Genomic DNA, 20129 nt, shown 5'->3' with positions numbered 1-20129 from the left:
GGACAGTGGTCGGGAAGTGTTGATGGATGAAATAGAATGGAGGAAGACAGGTGGTCAACTGCGTGCACGGGGCCTGCAGAAGTAGGGAGCCCGCAGGCTTGGCACAGCCCAGAGAGGCAACAGATTTAGAATTGGCGAATGTGGCAGAAGGAGAAGTGGGATTAAGGGATTAAGATAGAACAGCGCTTTACCCCACAGAAAACACAAGCAACCTTCTCTCCTAGAATTAACGGAACTATCAGACACTGTAAAGGTTTGTGCCCAGGAGGGAAGCCCTTGCTCCTCTGGCTCCCAGTTTGCCTCCCACAAAGTGATCTGATAATAAAGATACTGATAGAACTATTAAAAGTTGGGAGGAGTAGGGAGAAGGGAGCATTGCAAGTATAAGTGTGCTAAATCCTCTTCTATAGTAACAGGCACCATAAAATGGTAAGTCAAGAAACTGCAGAACAAGTGTATTATTTTGAGATGTGTGGATGTCATCAACAGAGAAACTAAAAACTAAAAGCAGAGATGGTTGTTCCCAACCTGCAGTACTGGTGGTGGGCTGGCCTGAGTGCAGAGCGGGGCTTTGTCATTCTAAGCTCTTCCACACTACTTGATATTTTAAACATATGCACGTGTTACACTGATTTAAAAAAAATAAAATGTGGAAAGAAATGTAAATTGATTTTAATTCCATAGGTGGGTTCCAGTTAACTGTGGAATGGGAGGACTGGATGCCTGTCCACTGTTGCTCAAATCCAGGGGGGCTGTCAGTGTGGTTGTGCAGTTATGCTTCTTCCCAAGAGAGGTGTCAGTCTCAGAGGGGTGTTACCACTGGAGGGTCTTGACTATGAGTTGTCCGGGTCCTTGGCATTTTGAACAAAGAATTGACCAAAATGCAGAAACAAAGTACCGAAGGAATGAAACACAGGCGTGAAGCAGTGAAAGCAGGAATTTATTAAAGCAAGAAAGAACTCCGCAGGGTGGGAGTGGGCCCTAGCGAGTAGCTCAAAGGCCCAGTTACGAAGTTTTCTGGGCTTTAAGTACCCATTTGAGGTTCTTTCCTTTGTCTGGATGAAGAATTTGGCCTGTGACTAATTAAAGGCTGAGGTGAATTGGCATCTTATGTAGATAAAGGGAAGGTCCCTGCTGGGCCTGTTGGCCAATCCAAGGCACTCTCCTTTTCCATCTGAGTTGTGGTGGAAGTGGGAGCGCCGCAAGGAGAGTAGCCTTTGATCCTTTGTTACTCAGAGTAGGGAGATGGGGTTTTCCCTTTTGCTTTAGCTTTAGGAAGTTTGTGTTAATTGGCATTAGACTCCCTGCCCCCAGACCTTGGTGGTTTTTTTTTTTTTTTTTTTTGAGGAAGTTAGCACAAACTAGCCTTAAGTTCCTTGTCTCCAGACTCTGTTCTCCTGTCTCAGGTGTTCCCACCTGTCTGGTATGCTGTCAGCTCGGCCTAGACAGCAGAGGAGCAGAATGTCCCCTGAGGCCAAATTCACTTTCAGAGGTTGGGAGGGACTAAAGCCAGCAGCACCTGGATGCCCCTCCCTCTTTCAGAGAACTGCAGCATGGCCCTCAGCACCCGAACTCTCCCTCCCTGCATCCTGTTGTCAATGAAAAGAGTCAAACTCTGGCTCCAAATACATCGCTTCAAATACTTTACAAATGTGAGTGACCATGGCCTGTGACACAGCCCTCAGTAAGTCCTGAGAACGTGTGCCCAAGGTGGTCGGGATGCAGCTTGGTTTTGTACATTTTAGGGAGACATGAGACTTCGATCAAATACATTCAAGAAATACATTGGTTTGGTCTAGAAAGGCGGCACAACTTGCAGTGGGGGCTTCCAGCCTATAGTTAGATTCAAAAATTTTCTGATTGACAACTGGTTGAGTTTACCTAAAGACCTGAGACCAATAGAAAGGAAAGTCTGGGTAAAGTTAAGATAAAGGATTATGGAGACCCAAGTTCTTATTTGCTAGAGGAAGCCTTCAAGTAGTAGGCTTCAGAGGGAATAGGTTGTAAAATGTTTCTTATCAGGCTTAAAGACTGTGTCAATGTCAATGCTGGAGAGAGAGATATAATGAGGCATGTCACGTCACCTCATTATACTCTCACTTCCCATCATGGCCTGAAACAGTCTCTCAGGTTAAGAGTGTCCTGACCAGGAGGAAGTCCATTCAGATGGTTGGGGTGGTGAGGGGGAATACTTAGAATTTTCTTTTTGGTTTATACCTGGTGGGGGTGAGAATAAGGTTTTTCTGTGCTGTTCTTTTCTTCTCCCTTTTCCTTCCTCCTTTCTTCCTTCCTTGGAAGAATTGTTTCATTCAGATTGCCCTGTCAGAGTCCTGTTTGAGAAAGCAGATAGCTGCCATTTAGGGACAGAAGCAGTTGTTTCAAACTGGGAGGTCACCGGCTGTGTATCTCAGTCCAGCCCTGTCTCCTGCCCTGAATGGTTTTCCTCCAACTCCTGGACTCTTTCAGTACATGGAATCACCTCAGAGAAGTCACATCCTAGTGGATATCGATGAAAAGGGTCAAACTCTGTAAGATATTTGAAGAGATTTATTCTTCAAATATCTTCAAATATAAGTGACCACGGCCCGTGACACAGTCCTCAGGAGGTCCTGAGAACATGTTCCCAAGGTGGTTGAGATGCAGCTTGGTTTTATACATTTTAGGAAGACATGAGACTTCAATCAAATACATTTAAGAAATACATTGGTTTGGTCCAGAAAGGCAGGACAACTCGAGGTGATGGTGGGTGGGGCGGGGGAAGCTTTCCAGTTTATAGGTAGATTTAAAATTTTCTGATTGACATTGGTTGAGTTTATCTAAAGACGTGGGAACAATAGAAAGGAAATGTCTGGGTTGCAATAAGAGGTTGTGGAAACTAGAGTTTTATCAGCCAGATGAAGCCTCCAGGTAGCCGGCTGGCTTCAGAGAGAATAGATTCTACATGTTTCTTGTCAGACTTCAGGTCTGTGTTGATGTTAATGCCAGAGAGGTATAATGAGGCCTGTCTGACCCCCACATCCTGTTGAGACCTGAACCAGTCTTTCAGGTTAAATTTTAAGAGTACTCTGGCTGAGGAGGAAGTCCATTCACAATGGAGATGGGTGGGGGTTTACATGGACATGAGACATCATTTGAATTTTCTAGTTTTCCTTCCCTGGGGTTTGTGTGGAAAACATCGGAGTGGGTTGACAGCACAGTCAGTCATTAAATAGGTAATAACCCTATGGGGATCACACTTCAGACCTTCCGCGGGTGTTGCTATAACCACGGTTAGATGCCACTGTGACCTAAAAATGGTTAGATCATAGTTCCGATGTTTAGTTTGGAAAAGAGAGGCATGAACATGTAGATCAAAAAAGCCATGTCTAGACTGTCCTTTGATGCTTTCTCCTTCCTCCTGAGCTATGGGGGCCTCCCTCCTTGTCCTGTGGCTTATCTGCCATGGTCATCTCACTTACATCACTGAAGCGTGGCTTGGGCCAAGTCCCGCACACCCCCAACTTTACCTTGCATCTCAGTAGCTTTTTAGCCTTTCTTAGCTCTTTGACACAGGTGGTAAAAAGTTCTCTCTTTATTAAAGATCTTCATGGCCACTCCAGTTTCTGCGCTTCCTTCCTCTTTATTTTTGTTAGGATCGGAGAATGAATGAGGCTGTCGTGAGTATGGCTGTGACAGTTAGAAGCCTGAGTGCCTCCTGCCCTCCCTGCCCTGCAAGAATGTTGCTCGTCCTCCGTGGGGTTTCTCTGCCAGCTTCCTTCTATAAGATGTGTCTCAAGTGATGTGTTTACCTTAACACACACACAGAGCCCTTGTCAACCTAGATGTTTAGGTTAGCACACACACACAAACCTAGATATTTACCTGGGTTTTGAACCTGTCAAAGTAGGCCTCTTGAATAAACAAAGGTATTCCAATGACATTGCCAATGCTCATAATTAAAAAAAAAAAAACAAAAAAAAAAACTGTCGAATTTCCTTCAAAGTCCCAGAACATTATTTTGAATACCTCATGGTTGCAAATCTTTTTTCAAATGAATTTCTTCTTTAGCCAACTTGATTGAGGTATCTAGTTTACATATAATAAAATGCACACACTTTAAATGTTTGTTGAGTTTTGACAAATGTATAAACCTGTATAAATACCACCACAAAATTAAAATGTAGAATGTTTCCATCACAGTGGAAAGTCCCTTCATACATGACTGCAAATCTTATTTTAGTTTGGGTTTAGCCAAGTGAGTAAGTAGGGCAGCTGAACTGACAAATGCTGTTTTGTGCCTTGTAAATTGTGTGGCTTGTAGACTGATCAAAAGCAGCACCAAAGGAGCAATGTATAAATGATTGAAGACAGACCATGGGAACAAATCTGCAGCCTCCCAGAATGGCTACTGTGGTGGATGTATATTCTGGAGCTTGGGCTTATCACTTAGAGTGCTTCACAGACATATTGTTCATTTGACAACAATTGAGCTCCAGTTACGAACTGGGCATCATTTCATGCACTGTGGATTTGTTCTAAAAAACACACATTGTATTTCCACCATGAAGTCTCTATTCTGGTGGGAGAAAATGTCAATAAATGAGAAATAAAATGCATGATGTAATTTGGGGAAGCAATACCTGCCGAGTAAAGAAAAAAGGTGGAGTGAGGAGATAGAAAATGATGGTATATACCATTTTAAAGAAGATGACGCAGCCCATGTAATCCATCTTTATTTTCTTTTCCTTTTGTGAAGAAATTGCAAGACTCAAATTCTACCAAAGGTGTTTTCTAAAAGGCACATGTTATCTTTCCATAAAGTGTATTCTGGAGAGTGCTAGCATCTATTATAAAGTAGTGGTGATGTGTGTGTGTGGATGGGGAGTTACATAGTTAAAGGTGCATGGAAAAGTTGGCTTAAACAACATTAACTAGGTCTTTACTATGGAACTCAGAACCTTTAATATGCTAATGTGATTGCACATATTCATGAGGGAGGACTGTAGCATGTTATGTTTTCCAATTTTTTTTCTCCAGGGAGTTGTTTTGGCCTAGAGCATCTTAAGCAAGTGATGTTCTGTGTAACACATTGTGAGAAATTCTATTCTAGAGTTCTCAGACTATAGGAGAACTGAAAGCAACCGGGAAGTTAAATTACTCGGAGGGCAAGAAGAGGGAGTGGAGGAAGCCTCAAATTACTGAATATCCCTCCAGGATGTGGAGCACTCACCAGGCAGGGTGTGTGCCGGGCAGGTGACAGGGGCCTGCAACATTCTGTGGTGCAAGCCTCGCAACTCAGGTGTTACCATAATTTCCGTTTGCTAATAGGAAAACCTGCTGCTCAAGGAGACCCAGTTGGTAGCCAAAGGTCACACTGTGGCTTACAAAGTCAAGACCTGAACCTAGACCTGTTTGACTCCAAAACTCAAATAATCAAAAACTGTAAAACTTTATTGCCTAAATAATGGGGAAGGGTAGGTTGCAACCCAACTAGCAAACCTTTTCCTACTCCCACCAATGCATCTCCATATACTCTTGAACCCGTGTCCTCCTCGAGGGATAAACTTTTGTTTTATCTGCACGGTGTCGAGTGTTCCTTGCTGTGTCTCATGGGGGCCATGTAGGAGGTATATGGTAAGTCTGAGCAGCCAAGGTCATGCTCCCATCACATAAGCTCAGTATATGGGGCCAGATGGTTGTGACCCTGAGTGACCCTGATAGAATCATCCATCAACTTACTTCCCTTTTCCCTGCCTTTTCTCCCTGCCCTTTTCTACCTTGCAGCCATCAGTCTGATCCCTCTCCATATCCACTGGAACTGAGGGGCCCAGATATATACAAACACCTCTGCCAGGGACCCCATGAGGCACCCAGACCTGACAGGGCTTGCAGGGGCCAACAGCTGGTGGCCAGATTGGCTCTGTGAGGGGGTGGGGGATGTGGAAAGGAGCCAGCTCTGGCTGGAGTCTTTCACCCCGTAGCTGGGGGGAGAAAGTGGGGGAGTTTCTGTACTTAGAGGCATGTGTTTCAGGAAAAGATCTGAGACAAATTTCCTCTCCCACCATCCCTATCTTCCCCTCATGAGACAGCTGGGGAAGTTGGTGGTGATTAGTCACTCCTGTTAATTCATTACTAATTTGGATGGGGGAGACTGGTCTTTTCTAAGCCTCATGATCAGAAACTCAAGTGCTCCAAAACTGAACTCATGGTCCTTGATCCCTTGATCTGCTTATACACTCCTCCTTCTGGACACTGCCCCCATCCCCCCACCCCCGTTTCCATGCATGCGTGGCTTTGCCCTCTTCCTGGCCCTGAGGCTGGAAACATAGCCCCTTCTCTTCTTTCACGCTGAATCAGTGACAGCCGTGTCAACTCAGCCTTTGCAAGAGCCTCTAATTTGGTGCCTCTCCACAGCCCACTACCCCAGTCAGCCCTCGTCTCTCCCACAGTTGTTATGACAGCCCTCACTCCTCTGCTAGATGCTACTCTTGCCACCAGCCATGTGCCAAGCCTTCAGATGCTTCTATACAGGAGTTAGCACAGGGTGCTGGGATTTTTAGAAGCCACCTTGAACTAGACACACAACTGAGCCCCATGCTGGGCCCCACGCTGCTCCTGAAGGGCAGGGGAAGTTATTCAGTCAAAGAAGGGGAAGATTGTGAGCAAAGGCACTGACACAGTGCCTCTGGGGAACTCCGAGAGTGTGACCTTGATGTGTTTGAAGGGCAAGGTGGCAGCAGGTGCTACAGCTGTCTAGTGCTGCATACCAGAACGATCCAAAACTTAGTGCTTAAAACAATGGCCACATTTAGGTTGCTGACAAATCTGACAAATCTGCAATCTGTACAGGGCTCTTTGGGGATAGCTCATTTCTGCTTTGCTTGGCATCGAGGGCTGGGGCGGGAATCATCTGAAGGCTGGCACAGTAACATGTCTGGCGGTTGACACTGGCTGAAGACCAAAATCTGAACCGGAGTTATCAGTGAAACGTTAACATGTGGCCTCACCATGAGCAAGGAAGACTGGGCTTCCCTACAGTGTAATGTCAGGGTACTCAGGGTCCCAGGGGAGAAAGAGCCAGCCAGATTCTTTGTCCACTTTTAGGACCAGCCTCGGAAGTCACATAGCATCACTTCTCTTCATTAGAAGCAAGGGGCTAAGATTGGCCCATATTCAGAGGGAGAGAACACAGACCCCACCCCTCGAGGGAGTGTCACTGTAAGAGGTGTATGTGGATGGCAGAGATTGGTATGGCCATCTTGGCAAAATACGATCAGTCTCAGCAGAAAATATGGAGGCAGGCTGGGTCCAGGACTGTAGCATCTTGGCTATCACTCCTAGAGTGTTGGTTTTTACCTTACAGAAAGTGGGGCACCAGTGGGAGAGACTAATTCAGGCGTGACCTGCTAAAGTTTGTGCTGGAGAAAGCTCCCTCTGGGGTGGTGTGGTGGAAGATTTGAGAGGGGTAGGCAGGGGACCTGTGAGAGGCTGTTGCGGTGATCTGAGGAGGGATGGTGAGGGCTTGAGTCAAGGCTTACACCTGGAGAAGAGGCAGGGCTCCAACGTGGGAGACACCAAGAAGAGACCACGGGGCTCAGGGAGGGGGCAAACGCCAGAGGGTGAGGAGGAGGGACATCAAGAAGGAGTACTGGTTTCTGGCTTGGGAAACTGAGTGAAGGTGATGGGGAATGAAGGAAAAAGGGGAGCAGTTTATGGGGGAAGATGATGAGTCCTATTTGGGAAATGATTGGTTTGAGGGACCTACAAGTGTCCAGGCAGATACATCCATACATCCAGCAGACAGTGGGGTGGACCTGCATGTAAAACTCTGGGGAAAGTTCTGGGTGAAGACCTGAGACTGGAGGCCATCATCCTATGGCAAATGGGATTGCCTATGAGCGGGTGCAGAATGGATTGTGTCCAGAGAAGGGGTCTAGAGGCAGGCTTTGGGGGCATTACTCTTTAGGGAGTGGTTAGAGGAGGAGGATCTGGCAAGGCATCTGAAGTCAAATTGTCTCTTTCCTAGGTCTGGCCTGGACCAGGGAACAATCTGGGTTCGAGTGAGCTTTGGTGCCCTGTTTCCATGGAAAATGACAGGATGTTGACAAATCCCATCCCTATCACTGTCACTGTCTTGTGCTGCTTTCCTATAACTTATAACCTATATTGTGGCTCTTGTCTTTCCTTCAACCTTATAGTGGCAATTCCTATGGATTAGGGAATTTCTATGATTGTTTTTCTTTTTTTTTTTTTTTTTTTGTTTGTTTGTTTGTTTGTTTTTGAGACGGAGTCTCGCTCTGTCACCCTTTTTTTTTTTGAGACGGAGTCTCGCTGTGTCGCCCAGGATGGAGTGCAGTGGCACAATCTCAGCTCACTGCAACATCCACCTCCAGGATTCAAGAGATTCTCCTGCCTCAGCCTCCTGAGTAGCTGGGATTACAAGCATGTGCCACCACACCCAGTTAATTTTTGTATTTTTAGTAATGACGGGGTTTCACCACGTTGGTCAGGCTGGTCTTGAACTCCTGACCTCATAATCTGCCCACTTCGGCCTCCCAAATTGCTGGGATTACAGGCGTGAGCCACCACGCCCGGCCTTGCTTTTCTTTTTCTAATCTTTCACATCTTACCCTTTACACAGATGGTCAGAGCCAGAAAAAGTCCTCTAGCCCACTGCCTGGAAACCATGTTGCCCCCCAGACTCTGCTGGTAGAAGTTTCCCAAATAACGCATTTGTGGCTTCACTCCTGGTGATTTTGATTCAGTAGGTCTGAGCTTGGGCCTAGCCTCTGTATTTCAAAGGCACTCCCACCTCCTCATCCGTGTGATTTTGAATCAAAGCTGGTTATGAACCATTGACTTAGCCCAGTTACCTCACGGTTGGGAAAACCCAGGGCACAGAGGGGGGAAAAGCACACCCAACCCCAAATTGTTCCCTGGTCCAGGTCAGAGCTAGGAAAGAGGCAATTTGACCTCTGATGCCTCTCCAGATCCTCCTCCTCTGACCATTCCCTAAAGACTAATGCCCTCCAAACTCTGTCTCTAGACAGAGACAAGACCCTTTCTGGCTAAGCTTTCTCTGTTGAGTGAGAGGCAGATCCAGACCTGGTCCACACTAAGCATCAGGTGACTAGCACAACAGCTGAGAACCTGGGGGAGCCCAGAGCTCAGCCTGCAGCCAAATGGGGACATCATGAAACCCTTCTCCTACCCTCCCTGATGTGTTATCTGTCCCCATCCACCATGGAACTCACATTTACTCAGTACCCCGGGACCAGGTATGAGGCCAGGCGAGATATGGAGATAAATGGCCTCGGTCCCTTCCTTGGGGCCTTGATCATCCATTGAGCAGGCAGCAAGCACAATCAGTCACAGACATTCCTGATGAGAGGCCAAGATAGTCCTGATAAGAGATGATGACATGGACGGGGACATTCATTCAAACCAGGTGCTTTGGGGATTGCGTTATGGTGCCTTACTGGAGGCATTAGAGGTGGGCCTTGGAGGACAGGTGTCGAGAATGGAAGACAAGTCAAGAGAGATGGATCCACATGACTCAGGCTTGTTCATCTCCCAAGAGCGGTCTGAATTGGGTGGGGAGTGGCCTTCAGCCCTCACAGGGCACAGCAGGAGGGCAAACGTGCAGCCTGGGGAGCACTGTGGTACTGTTGGGGAATAATCCAAGATGCTCAGCTGAGCAGTTAGGCCCTTCCCTTGGGGATGAGTCCCCAACCCTGTCATATCTTCAACACCCTGTGGTTTCACTGGGCCACATATCACAACAGTGATGAGAATGCAGTAATAACAGGAATGGCTAGCACTTTTGGAATGCTTCCTGCAGGGTGCAACACAATGTTGCAATGGTGACATTTCATCCTGGAGACCCTGGGAAGTGAGTGCTCCTAGATAACAGGCGAGGAAACAGAGGTCAGCCTGCTGGGGCCCCTAACAGATAGCTGGGAGGGTACCAGGGCTTGTCGTCCAGAGACCTCATGTGCCCATCACTCTTCCCCCAGGTGTTTGTGCTCTGCCAAGGCCTCCTGCAGCTCTGCCAACTCCTGTACAGCGCCTACTTCAAGAGCAGCCTTACCACCATTGAGAAGCGCTTTGGGCTCTCCAGTTCTTCATCGGGTCTCATTTCCAGCCTGAATGAGGTAAGCAGGAGGTTCTGGTCCATCAGACCCCACTTGTGTACCACTCTGACCGCAGGATCCAGGAGAAGCAGAGGAACAGGGGACTGAGATGTGCACATAGGTGCAATATCTCTTTCTGCCGGGTAACAGCAAATGAAACAGCAAAGATCCAGTGGGTGCAGTAAGAGCAGCCAGATTTCCTGAGGCCTGACTTGTGCCAGGTACTGAGCTGAGAGCCTCCCACGCCCGACCTGGGGGCCTCTTCATGGCAGCCTTGCCAGCAGGTATTCTGTTCAGATAAGGATACTGAGGCTCAGGAGTACAAGTGGCTTGCTCCAGGTGTGCAGGGCTGTCTGCCCTCAAACTGTGCTTCTAACTGAGTTCTGTGCACTCTGCCAGCCTGTGGGGCCCCTGCTCCATATGTAGTCCAGGGAGGATAAGCTCCAGGCATTCAGGTGGGTCAGCAGCCCTGGGCCCAGGCGTCTCCTGTCTTATGAGGGCCACAAGAGCCAGAGCTCTTAATGGCCTTGACTCCCAGAGGAGATCAGAGCTCTATGGCCTCCTCGCATTTCCCGCCATCCCTCAGTGACTGCATATTAAAGTTAGAGGAAGACAGGGTGGGCTGAGAAGCCAGAGGAGGTAAGAGGTCAGAGGGCAGGGCCTGCCAGGAGCCACTGGAAGCTGGGGAGAGAGAGTGAGTGGAGGCAGCAGAACCCCTTCATCCTGTCTCCACAGCCTAGAGACAGGGCTCCTGGGCTGTCTTCCATCTTCTCCCCAGGGCCACTCTTCCTGGATGGAGGCAGGCAATGGTCCCTTCCCCAGAGCCGGTTGCTCCTCTGGAGCGTCATGAGGTCTTCCCTTGACTTAGTGAAATTCAAGTCGTTGCCGTCACTTAGAGCCTGCGCCTCTGTCTCGTGGCAGCTTCTGGCCGAAACAGAACTGTAAAAGAAGGCAGATATCTCCTCTCCCCAGCCTTCTCCTGCTGGAACAAGGCTTTCTCTTTCACCCCTCCCCGTTCCTTGATGGTTCACATAGCAGTGACCCCAGGACCACTTTCCTGTGCCAGTCCCTTCTACAGTCCTAGCAGGGAGGTGCTCTTCACAGTCACGTTTCTCAGACAAGGAACCCTGCATCAGAAAGCCTGAGTACTCCACCCAGGTCAGCCCCGTCATGTGCGTGGTGCAGCCAGGGTCTGAGCCCAGGGCTGTCTGAGGGCTGCATGCTAAGGCCTCCTCTGTGAATCCCTGTCTTCTCTACCGCACCTCCAGTCTCTTGCTCACAAGCACTGCTCCAGCCAGTCTCAACCTCCACACACGTTGCTGGAATCTTCACTGGTGTCCCTCACTTCATGGCCCCCCCGACCATGGGCTCTTTCCTCACACATATGACATGCATGCACATATACACGCACAGTCCTGCAGCCTGTCTAAGTCATCCCTGCTGGCCTGAGACCTCCTCCTCTGAGCTTCCAGGCCCATATGTGTGCCTTCCCTGCTTTCTGTGCCAGGTGTGTGTCTGTGTACCAGTCTGTGTGTGGGCCTGTGTCTCTGTGTGTCTGCTTGTATTGCTATCCTGAGCTTCCTAGTGATGCCTGGTGACTAGGTCTGCCTGACTGTGTGGTTGCCTCCTCCTCCAGGACAGCACCCTGGTGTCCCTGCCCTGCGTTCACACAGAATGACCCTCATCGATGTTGATCTGTGACTTTGGCAATGCCCCTGGCACATGTTGTCCTCACTCATGATGGACATCAGGAAAAACAAATGTCTGACATTTGCGTCACTACGGTGCTGTTCCGTGGCCCTGGCAGGCATCACTAATTACCCATGTCCCTTTCCTGCTGAGTTCATGCACAGCCTCAGAATCCTTCTCAACACAGTATTCTGAGTCCTGCTACTAATCAGAGTCAGAGCTGGCATATGAGGCGAATATTCTCTTTCACCTCAGCCCAGGTGGTAGCCAAATCTGTGATCTCCCATGGTTAAATTTTCGTTAAATGTTGACCCTATGCTTGGAACAAAAATGTGGGCCCAGAAACAATTGGATTCCTCAATGGGCTGGGAGTAGCTAGTTAGGACTTGTAGCAGGATCTGCTTAAGACAGGAGGTTGATTAGGCAATGAAAGAGCTTACTATTTTCCCAGGGATGGAGTTCAATCAAAAAATAAAAATAATTCACCCAGTAACACCTTTCCGAGTCTCAGATGAACTTTTCAAGAATCTGACTTCAGCTCATGCCTGTGGGCGTGATTTGAAGCAAATATCATCAGATAGTTCATTCCCCTGACCTTATAACCCTCTGTGTGTGTGTGTATCTGTGTCTGTGTATGTTTGAGTATTTATGTGCAACTCTGTATGTGTCTGCCTGTGTATAGTATATGTGTGAAGCCTAGGGGGATGTGAGAAGAGAGCCCGGCCTGGGGCAAGGGGAGGGTGAGGCTATCTGGGTCATGGAGTGTGCAGCGAACCTCCAGGAAGCATGAACCTGCAGTCTGCAGCTCCCAGTCTCAGAGAGCCTTCTGTGGGCCCAGGAGTTGATGTGAAGCCTTTGACGGGCTGGGCGTAGAAGGCCAGCAGCAGGAGGAGGAACTTAGTTAACAAGAGAAGACATGGAGCAACTTGGCTTGAAGCAGCAGCTTCTCTTGCCCACTATGAAAGGCCAGTGCTGAGCCCTAGAGGCTCCCTACCCTTCATGCCGCCCACCAGTGGCCCCTACTCCCCTTTGGTTTGAGACGTTGAAGGGCAGGGGCATGTCACAGTGGGCATTGTAATAGCTTTCAAAGAGTCTCACAGCAAGTCCATGGTAATATTTCAGGGGCTGCTCCAGGGCTGAGGAGACTGAGGTCTTGAGGCCCTCTTCTCAGCCAGAACAGCTGCATTTGGGGGGTTTGTTTTATATTAGGGAAAAACAGTTTTTTCAAAGGGACTCTGTGGCTGAAGAAAAGTTTGAGAACAAGGTCTTAAGCCGGCATTAGCCATAACACCTGTGGAGGTTCAGCTTCCCACAGAGAAACAAGTGCAGGCCCCTAGAGAGTGTGGAAGAGCTTCTCCTCTGTCCCTCCTCCCTGAGAGCCCCTTTGGGGTCCTCCACCCACCCTCACCCAAGCCTTCCAAAGTCAGCCACAGTCAGCATAGCTGATATGATCTGGCATTTACAATCATTTTATGAAAAGCAATAGGGAAATAAGAAGGAAATAAACAAAATCTAGGAAGCAGAAGAATCAAACTCTCTTTCCAGGTGTGGGCTTCAGGATGTCCTAGATCCACCTTTGGCAGGGGCTGCCCCTCACACACCTTCACACCCCCTTTCTCTGTAGATCATAAACCATCTCACTCTTGGCCATGCCGGACGGGTCTCCCGGGCAACTATGTCCTCCTCCCGAAAATGTCTACCATTTACTCATTCATTCATTTCTTCAACAATATTTAACGAGCACCAAGTATATATTAGGCACTGTTAGGTGCTGGGGAAACAGGAATGAACAGACAAAAATCTCTGCTCATATATCATTCTAAGGATAAATATAATATTTATGGAAATAAAACATTCTGTCGATCAGGTTATGATGAGTGCAATGAAGACAGAGAAAGTCACGGATGGGAAAAGGTACATGGTGCCACAGTGGTGGGGATGTGGGTGTATTTTAAATGAAGAGGTCAGAGAAAGGCCTTCATGAGATGATTCAATCTGAGCAGAGGCCTGAATCTGGTTGATAAGAACTGAGTCCTAAGGACCTAAAGTCAGAAGGAGCAGCAATAACCAAAGGGGGCTGGGGGAATGCCTTTGTTCTTTGGTGTGGCCAAAGAACAGCTGGGGGCAGTGTGGCTGGATGGAGGGAGGGAGAGGAGCAGAAGAGCGCAGACCTGAGAGGTGACTGGGGACAGGCTGTGTAGGGCTCAGGAGGCTCTGGGACAGCCTTTGCCTTTTAACACTGGAGGGTTTGAGCTGAGGGAACATGGTCTGATACTTCAGCAGGACCCCTCTGGCTGCTGGGTGGAGAATGAACAGTAGCAGGACATGGATGGAGGCAGGGTCCCATTAGGAGGCTGCCACAGTAATTCAGACAGGATTGGAGGTTGAGGAGTCACTGGTTTCCAGGTGGCTATGGAAGGTCCTGCCAAGGGGATTTGCTGATGGATTACATATGAGTGTGAGAGAAGTCAAGATGATGTTCGAGTGTTTTGTGTGAGCCACTGGGAGGATGGAGGTGCCATTTACTGAGACAAGGAGGACGAGGACAGGGGACTGGAGTTTTAGAGGGAGGAAGAGGAGTGAGAGTTTAGATGAACTGAGACTATGGGACTTAGAAGCACACACAGAGCATAAATAGACATGGAACTGGACACTTAGGGGCAGAGCTCTGGGCCCAATGTTGAGAGTCCAGGCAGATAAAGAGGAATAAACCAAGAAGACCAAGAAGGAGCAGACAGGAGAAGGGAAGCAGGAGAAGATGGTGTCATGGGAACTCTGAAGGAAGTGTTTCAGGAAAAAAGAAATGGTCAACTGAGTCAAATGGAACTGAGCATTGACCAGTACATTTGCCAATGAGGCCAGTGGCGACCTTAGTGACAGCCGTGTTCTGAGGCTCTAGCCTCTGTTTCCTGACACAGCAGCACCTGTTTCTCCAGCCAGGAGGAAACTGGGGTGTAACAAGACAGGGCTATGGCTGCAGATTTACAGAGCTCCTCCAGTCCAGGTGAACTGTGCTCTGAGGAGAGGGCCATCTTTGGTGGAGATGTGGTCAGAAGGCCTGGCAACATCCCCTTACCATTGAAGACCTTACTCCCCATGCTGGAGCCTTCAGTTCCCTTTCCTGGTTCTGGTGGGGCTCAGAGAGCACATCTTCCAGGGAGCACCAGAAGCATGGAGTTACCCATATTTCCAGCTGGAAGGGCCTTGGGGTCCTCTAGTTCTTATCCTTCATTTCACAGAATTGAAAACAAACCAAGGCAGGGGAAGGGGCAGGATAGTAGCAGAGCTGCTTGGGCAGAAACCCTGTTCTCCAAGAGGTGACAGACAACTCTAGTTAAGCCTTGGTGTTTTAGAGTCAGGCAAGACTGGTTCAAGCCACTCCCTAACCTCATGGTCATGGGCATGTTACTTAATATTCGGAGCCCCAGTTTTGTCAGGTAAAATGAGAATTGTTTCATGATTAAATGAGATAAGCATGTTGCTCGCTTGTTATTCTGGCCACCAAGCCAGGGTCCTTGGGTCCTTTCATCTGTACCTAATTAAACCTGGGATTTTGCACTAAACTTTAGGTACAAACTCTCAAGTTTAATTAGGGGACATGTTTTATTCCTAGGAGCCAGGCAGGATTGGAGGTTTCTTTGGCTTTTTCCCAAAAAGGTTTGATTCTAAGATGGTTAAAGTTTAGGTTTTGAGCTTTTCATAATCTTCAGATACTTCTTTTGGTCTGGTCTAGAAGATGGAGACCCAGAAGGGTTTCTGATAACAGAGGGAAAACCAAAATTGCTTATGCTTGCCCCCTTGTGAAGCTCTCTGGGAAAAGCTGACATTGTAACTCTGCCTGGGCCCCAGCTGACACTGGGCAGCCCCCTCCCTCTCCAGTTTTCCTGGATAAGATATGGTCAGGTCTTCTCTGTGGGTGGGTGAGGACAGGGCCTCTTGTCTCACTCAGCCTTTCTGCTCTCTTCTCAGATCAGCAATGCCATCCTCATCATCTTTGTCAGCTACTTTGGCAGCCGGGTGCACCGTCCACGTCTGATTGGCATCGGGGGTCTCTTCCTGGCTGCAGGTGCCTTCATCCTCACCCTCCCACACTTCCTCTCCGAGCCCTACCAGTACACCTTGGCCAGCACTGGTGAGTGGCCTCCAACCCCTGCCTCAAGGGAGGAAGGGATGGGTGAACATCTCACAAAATTAGTGGGGATACTCCTAGGGCAGTGGATACCACTCCAGGAAGAGGACATATGAAGCTCAGAATATACTGAAGTATGTAGAGCTATGGAGCAGCTGAACTCTGGTTTGTGTAGGAAAGTGTGCAGTGCATGGCTCACCTCCTGCTGTGATTCCCTGTGCTTTATGCCGGGAGTGACCCAAGCTCTACCTCCCCGGGGACACTGTGAGCAGTTTCTGCAATGGGGCTTGGCAGGAGGAGGGTCAAAGCATTAATCATTATGAAGTCTGTGGATTTTGTCTACTTTTAATTGTAGCACTTTGTGACATTTGTACATTCTTCTGTCCTTAGGTGACAGTGCACTTGTACAATGATCTCATTTGATCATATTTACTATGTTGAGTTTGCCAATCCATGAACATAGGGTGCCCACTATTACCCTTATATTTAACATTGACGTATGATATAAAAACCACTAAAGTTCATGAATGTCTCTATTCTCCAAGAGCGCAAAATAAGGATCCTAGATGCTTTTTTGCCCACCATCCTCTCTCATTTTCCACTTATCATTGACCCATATTTTTGTTCTACCTGTCTTTAACCTCCCCACAGTGGTCATTATTATAAATTGTTACTATTCTGTTATTTATAAATAAGTGAGTGGTTATTTATGTACTTACAAGTTTACTGGTTTCTTTGTTCACCATTGATTGCTTCTTGCATTTCACCCATGCTGTTGATTATTTTTTTTTCTTGAAGGATATCCTTTAGTGTTACTTTCAGTAGGCCTATGAGTAAGAAAATCTCTAAGTCTTTGTCTAAAAATACCTCTATTTTACCCTTGCTCTTGAATTACAGTTTAGCTACAAACAAGATTTTAAATCAATAGTTATTTCTTCTCAACACTTTGAAGGTACCATGGCTCTTTCTTCTGGTGTTGGGACTTTTCCATTAGTCTAATTGTCATAACTTCTTAGGTATCCTGTTTTTTCTCTAGTTCTATTTAATGTTTGTTCTTTTCTTTTCTTTGTTGTTCTGTATGTCTACCATAAGGTATCTGAGTATGGCTTAATTTTCACTTATCTGTTAGAAAGTTTGATATGCTATTTCTTTTGAAAATTAGAGTTTTTCTTTAATTTTGAAAAATTTTCAGCCAAAAACATTCCTGATATTGCACACCCCTATTTTCTTCATCCTTTTTTCTAGAACTCCTTTTACATATGGCTTCACATTTTCATTTCTGGCCTCCTTGTCTCTTAACCTGTCTTTCATAGTTTTCAGGGCTTTATGCTGCATCCTGGGTGATTTCCTTAAAGTACAACTTTCTGTTTACTTAGTCTCTCTCCAGCTTTGTTCATTGGTGTCAGACCCATTTTTGACATTATAAATTTTAATGGCACTACATATTTTGCTAATTCCTAAAGGTCTTGTAATAGATGTTCAAATCTCTCTGCCCTATTGACACAGTCTATTGGTGGTTCCTTATGATTTCTTTTGTATTGTTATTGATATCTTCAATTATTTTAAATATATTTATATTATACTCTTTTTCAGATCATTCTGTTAGCTCAAGTTTTAAGAATGTTAATTCTCCCATTGTTTTATGTCTGCTTGCTCTTGTTCATGGTGGATTACCTCCTTATGTTTGACCATGAGCCATTTGCAGGGGCTTTTTTTCCCTGTAGAAATTGTATGTGGACTAGGGTTAGGAAATAGCCCTACAGAGTGGTTTGGCATTTACATTTACTCAGCACCCAGGACAATCACTGCTTTGTAACTAATTTTATGTTAATGTGTTGACTTAGGATGAATTTGCACTTGTTTTAAGGACTGTGGAAAGTGGCTGTGGTTTTGTGATGCACATTGGTGAGAGGACTAGTTCATATATGCTCACCCTTAGTCCACTGTATTGGAGTTGAAGTTAAATGAGCCACTCAGGGAGGTGCTGAGGGAATAATTGATTCTGGTTTGCTTAGAAAACAGGCTATTTTTTTCAATCAGTTATGTAGACCAGGTTCAAGAGATGAACCACTTAGAATAATAGAGGGCATCCCTTAAGATTGTGAGGCCAATGATGGAGAGAACGAAGTGCCTGGGACAGGAAAAGAATAGGGCAAGAACGGGGGTGTCTAATGATGAAATGTCTCCTGGGTTCTGGTCATGGAACTCTTTCCCCCACCTCTTTATAAATCGCCAGTGAACTGGTCATTTCTCATAAATGTATGGACTCCGTGGGGCTGAATCCTACTTCAAGTGGGCAGAGGATGAGGACAGATCTGAGCCCCAGAGTCCTGCCATACACTTTCTCCCCCTTGGTCTAATGAGAGCTTGAGACCAGCTCTGAAGCGAGTCAGGAGTTGCTGGCCATCTTCTTGGAGAGCAGTGTGGCCAGGCTGGCTGCTCTTCTTTCCAGAGCCACAATCCCTGCCCTTCCTCATCACGTGAAGACTGGGATAATGAAATCAGCAAGGGAGCCTGGGGCACTGGGGCCAGGCTGAGGGGAGGGCCTCCTGCCAGGCGCCACACATCGTGGCCTGCTCAGCCTGGCAAGTCGGCTCCCGCAGCCTGGGCCCACATCCCAGTGGCATTTGCCTCACACTGAGCAGCCATGGGAGACTGGTTAGGATGGCTTCATTCTGCTCCTTGTTAGGAATAATCAGTGAGTTTGGGTTCAACCCACCATGACCCTCTCAGCTCAGAAGGAAACACTGTGCCGTTCCAGCCTTGACCTCAGTGCTCTAAGCCAAAATCTTCTGATAGAGGACAGAAGTGCTCTGAAAAGACTACAGCTTGCCTCTCAGAGCTTCAGGGGGGCACCATAGGCCAGAAGAGTGGGCTATTTTGTAGTTTTTGTTCATTGGTGCAAATTCTAATTGCAACAATAGGGCACAGCAGTCTCCCTGTCTGGCTGGGATAGAAGCAGATGCTGGAAGTACTCAGAGCTGAGCTACCTTCAGGCATCTTCTTGGTGCCAGGGGGTGGGATGAGGAGGACTTTGGCCCAGGAACCTCATCCATGCGATCTAGCTGGGACTGCACACTGGGTACCAGCGCACCACGTGAGTGTGCTATGCTAATGTGTGCAAATAAAAATATTTATAAAGTCTTACTTCATGGGAATAGCTTAAAATGTGACTCCTACTTCAAATGTATTCTTATGGGAATTTTAGTTTTGAATCATGCAAGGTCATCAGGAACGAATGCATTTCATTAAATGGACCACTCTGAGTGGGGGTGTGAATCTGAATGCTCTACTGGAACCAGGCAGTCCTCAGTCTGAATCTGGGCTTTGGGACTCCCAAGTGGGCTCAAGCCACTTCCTCCCTGCTCTGAGTTTCAGTTCATCCCTGAGTGTCTATTTTATAGCCCTCGTAGGGCTGCAGGGGCTGAGAAGATGCATGTTCACAATTTAGCCCGTTGGCTGTCACATGCAGTAATCACTGAGTGGTGGCTCTTGTCCCTACGGTGGTAGGGACAATACATATGTGATGTTGTATAAACTAGTAGACTCTCTGGATCCCAAAGGAGAAAGCACCTTACTTCCTGTGAAGAGTGTGATCCTTATGGGCTGGGTGGCCTGGGGCATCTGAAGGCAGCTCCTTTCTGGTCTACATCATAGGTCCTTTGCTCTGTTCCGGAGCAGGGCGCCTCCCTTGGCATAGTCCCTGCTGCATCCTCACATGTGAGTCCTTGGGATTTCTGTTGGTGGAAGCTTACGTTGCTGTTGTGCTCTCTTCCCAGATCCTCGTGTTGGTGCCGCCTGGTGTGATGGGTGGACATGCCCCCCACCCCACCTCCATATGGACTTCAACATTTGAATCCTAGCTCAGTCACTTACCTGCCAAGTCTTCTTAGGCAAGCTCCCTCACCTTTCTGAACTTTAGTTTCCTTACCTATAAAATGGGAGCAAGAATACCTTGACTTTCAGTGTGTTCTGAGAGTAAAATTAAAATGAAATAAGCCAGGTATGCTGTAATCCCATCACTTCTAGAGGCTGAGTCAGGAAGATTGCTTGAGACCAAGAGTTTGAGACCAGACTGGGCAACACAGTGAGACCCCATCTCTACCAAAAGAAAAAGAAAAAGTTAGCCAGGCATGATGGCACATGCCTGTAGTCCCAGCTACTTGGGAGGCTGGAGTGGGAGGATCACTTGAGCCCAG

General features: G+C 47.4%; 1 protein-coding gene across 1 annotated transcript in view; it reads left to right on the top strand.

Moving 5' to 3' along the window:
* The window catches only part of SLCO2A1 (solute carrier organic anion transporter family member 2A1), a 97249-nt gene that overhangs the window by 31872 nt on the left and 45248 nt on the right, over nucleotides 1-20129 (top strand). The window contains exons 2-3 of the mRNA XM_050779620.1: nucleotides 9996-10133; nucleotides 15771-15933. Coding sequence (XP_050635577.1) covers nucleotides 9996-10133; nucleotides 15771-15933 — 301 coding nt within the window. The remainder of the gene's footprint in view (nucleotides 1-9995; nucleotides 10134-15770; nucleotides 15934-20129) is intronic.

The sequence above is a fragment of the Macaca thibetana genome, chromosome 2 (assembly GCF_024542745.1).
Source record: "Macaca thibetana thibetana isolate TM-01 chromosome 2, ASM2454274v1, whole genome shotgun sequence".
Classification (NCBI taxonomy): Eukaryota; Metazoa; Chordata; class Mammalia; order Primates; family Cercopithecidae; genus Macaca; species Macaca thibetana.
This window is presented reverse-complemented; position numbering and strand designations above follow the sequence as displayed.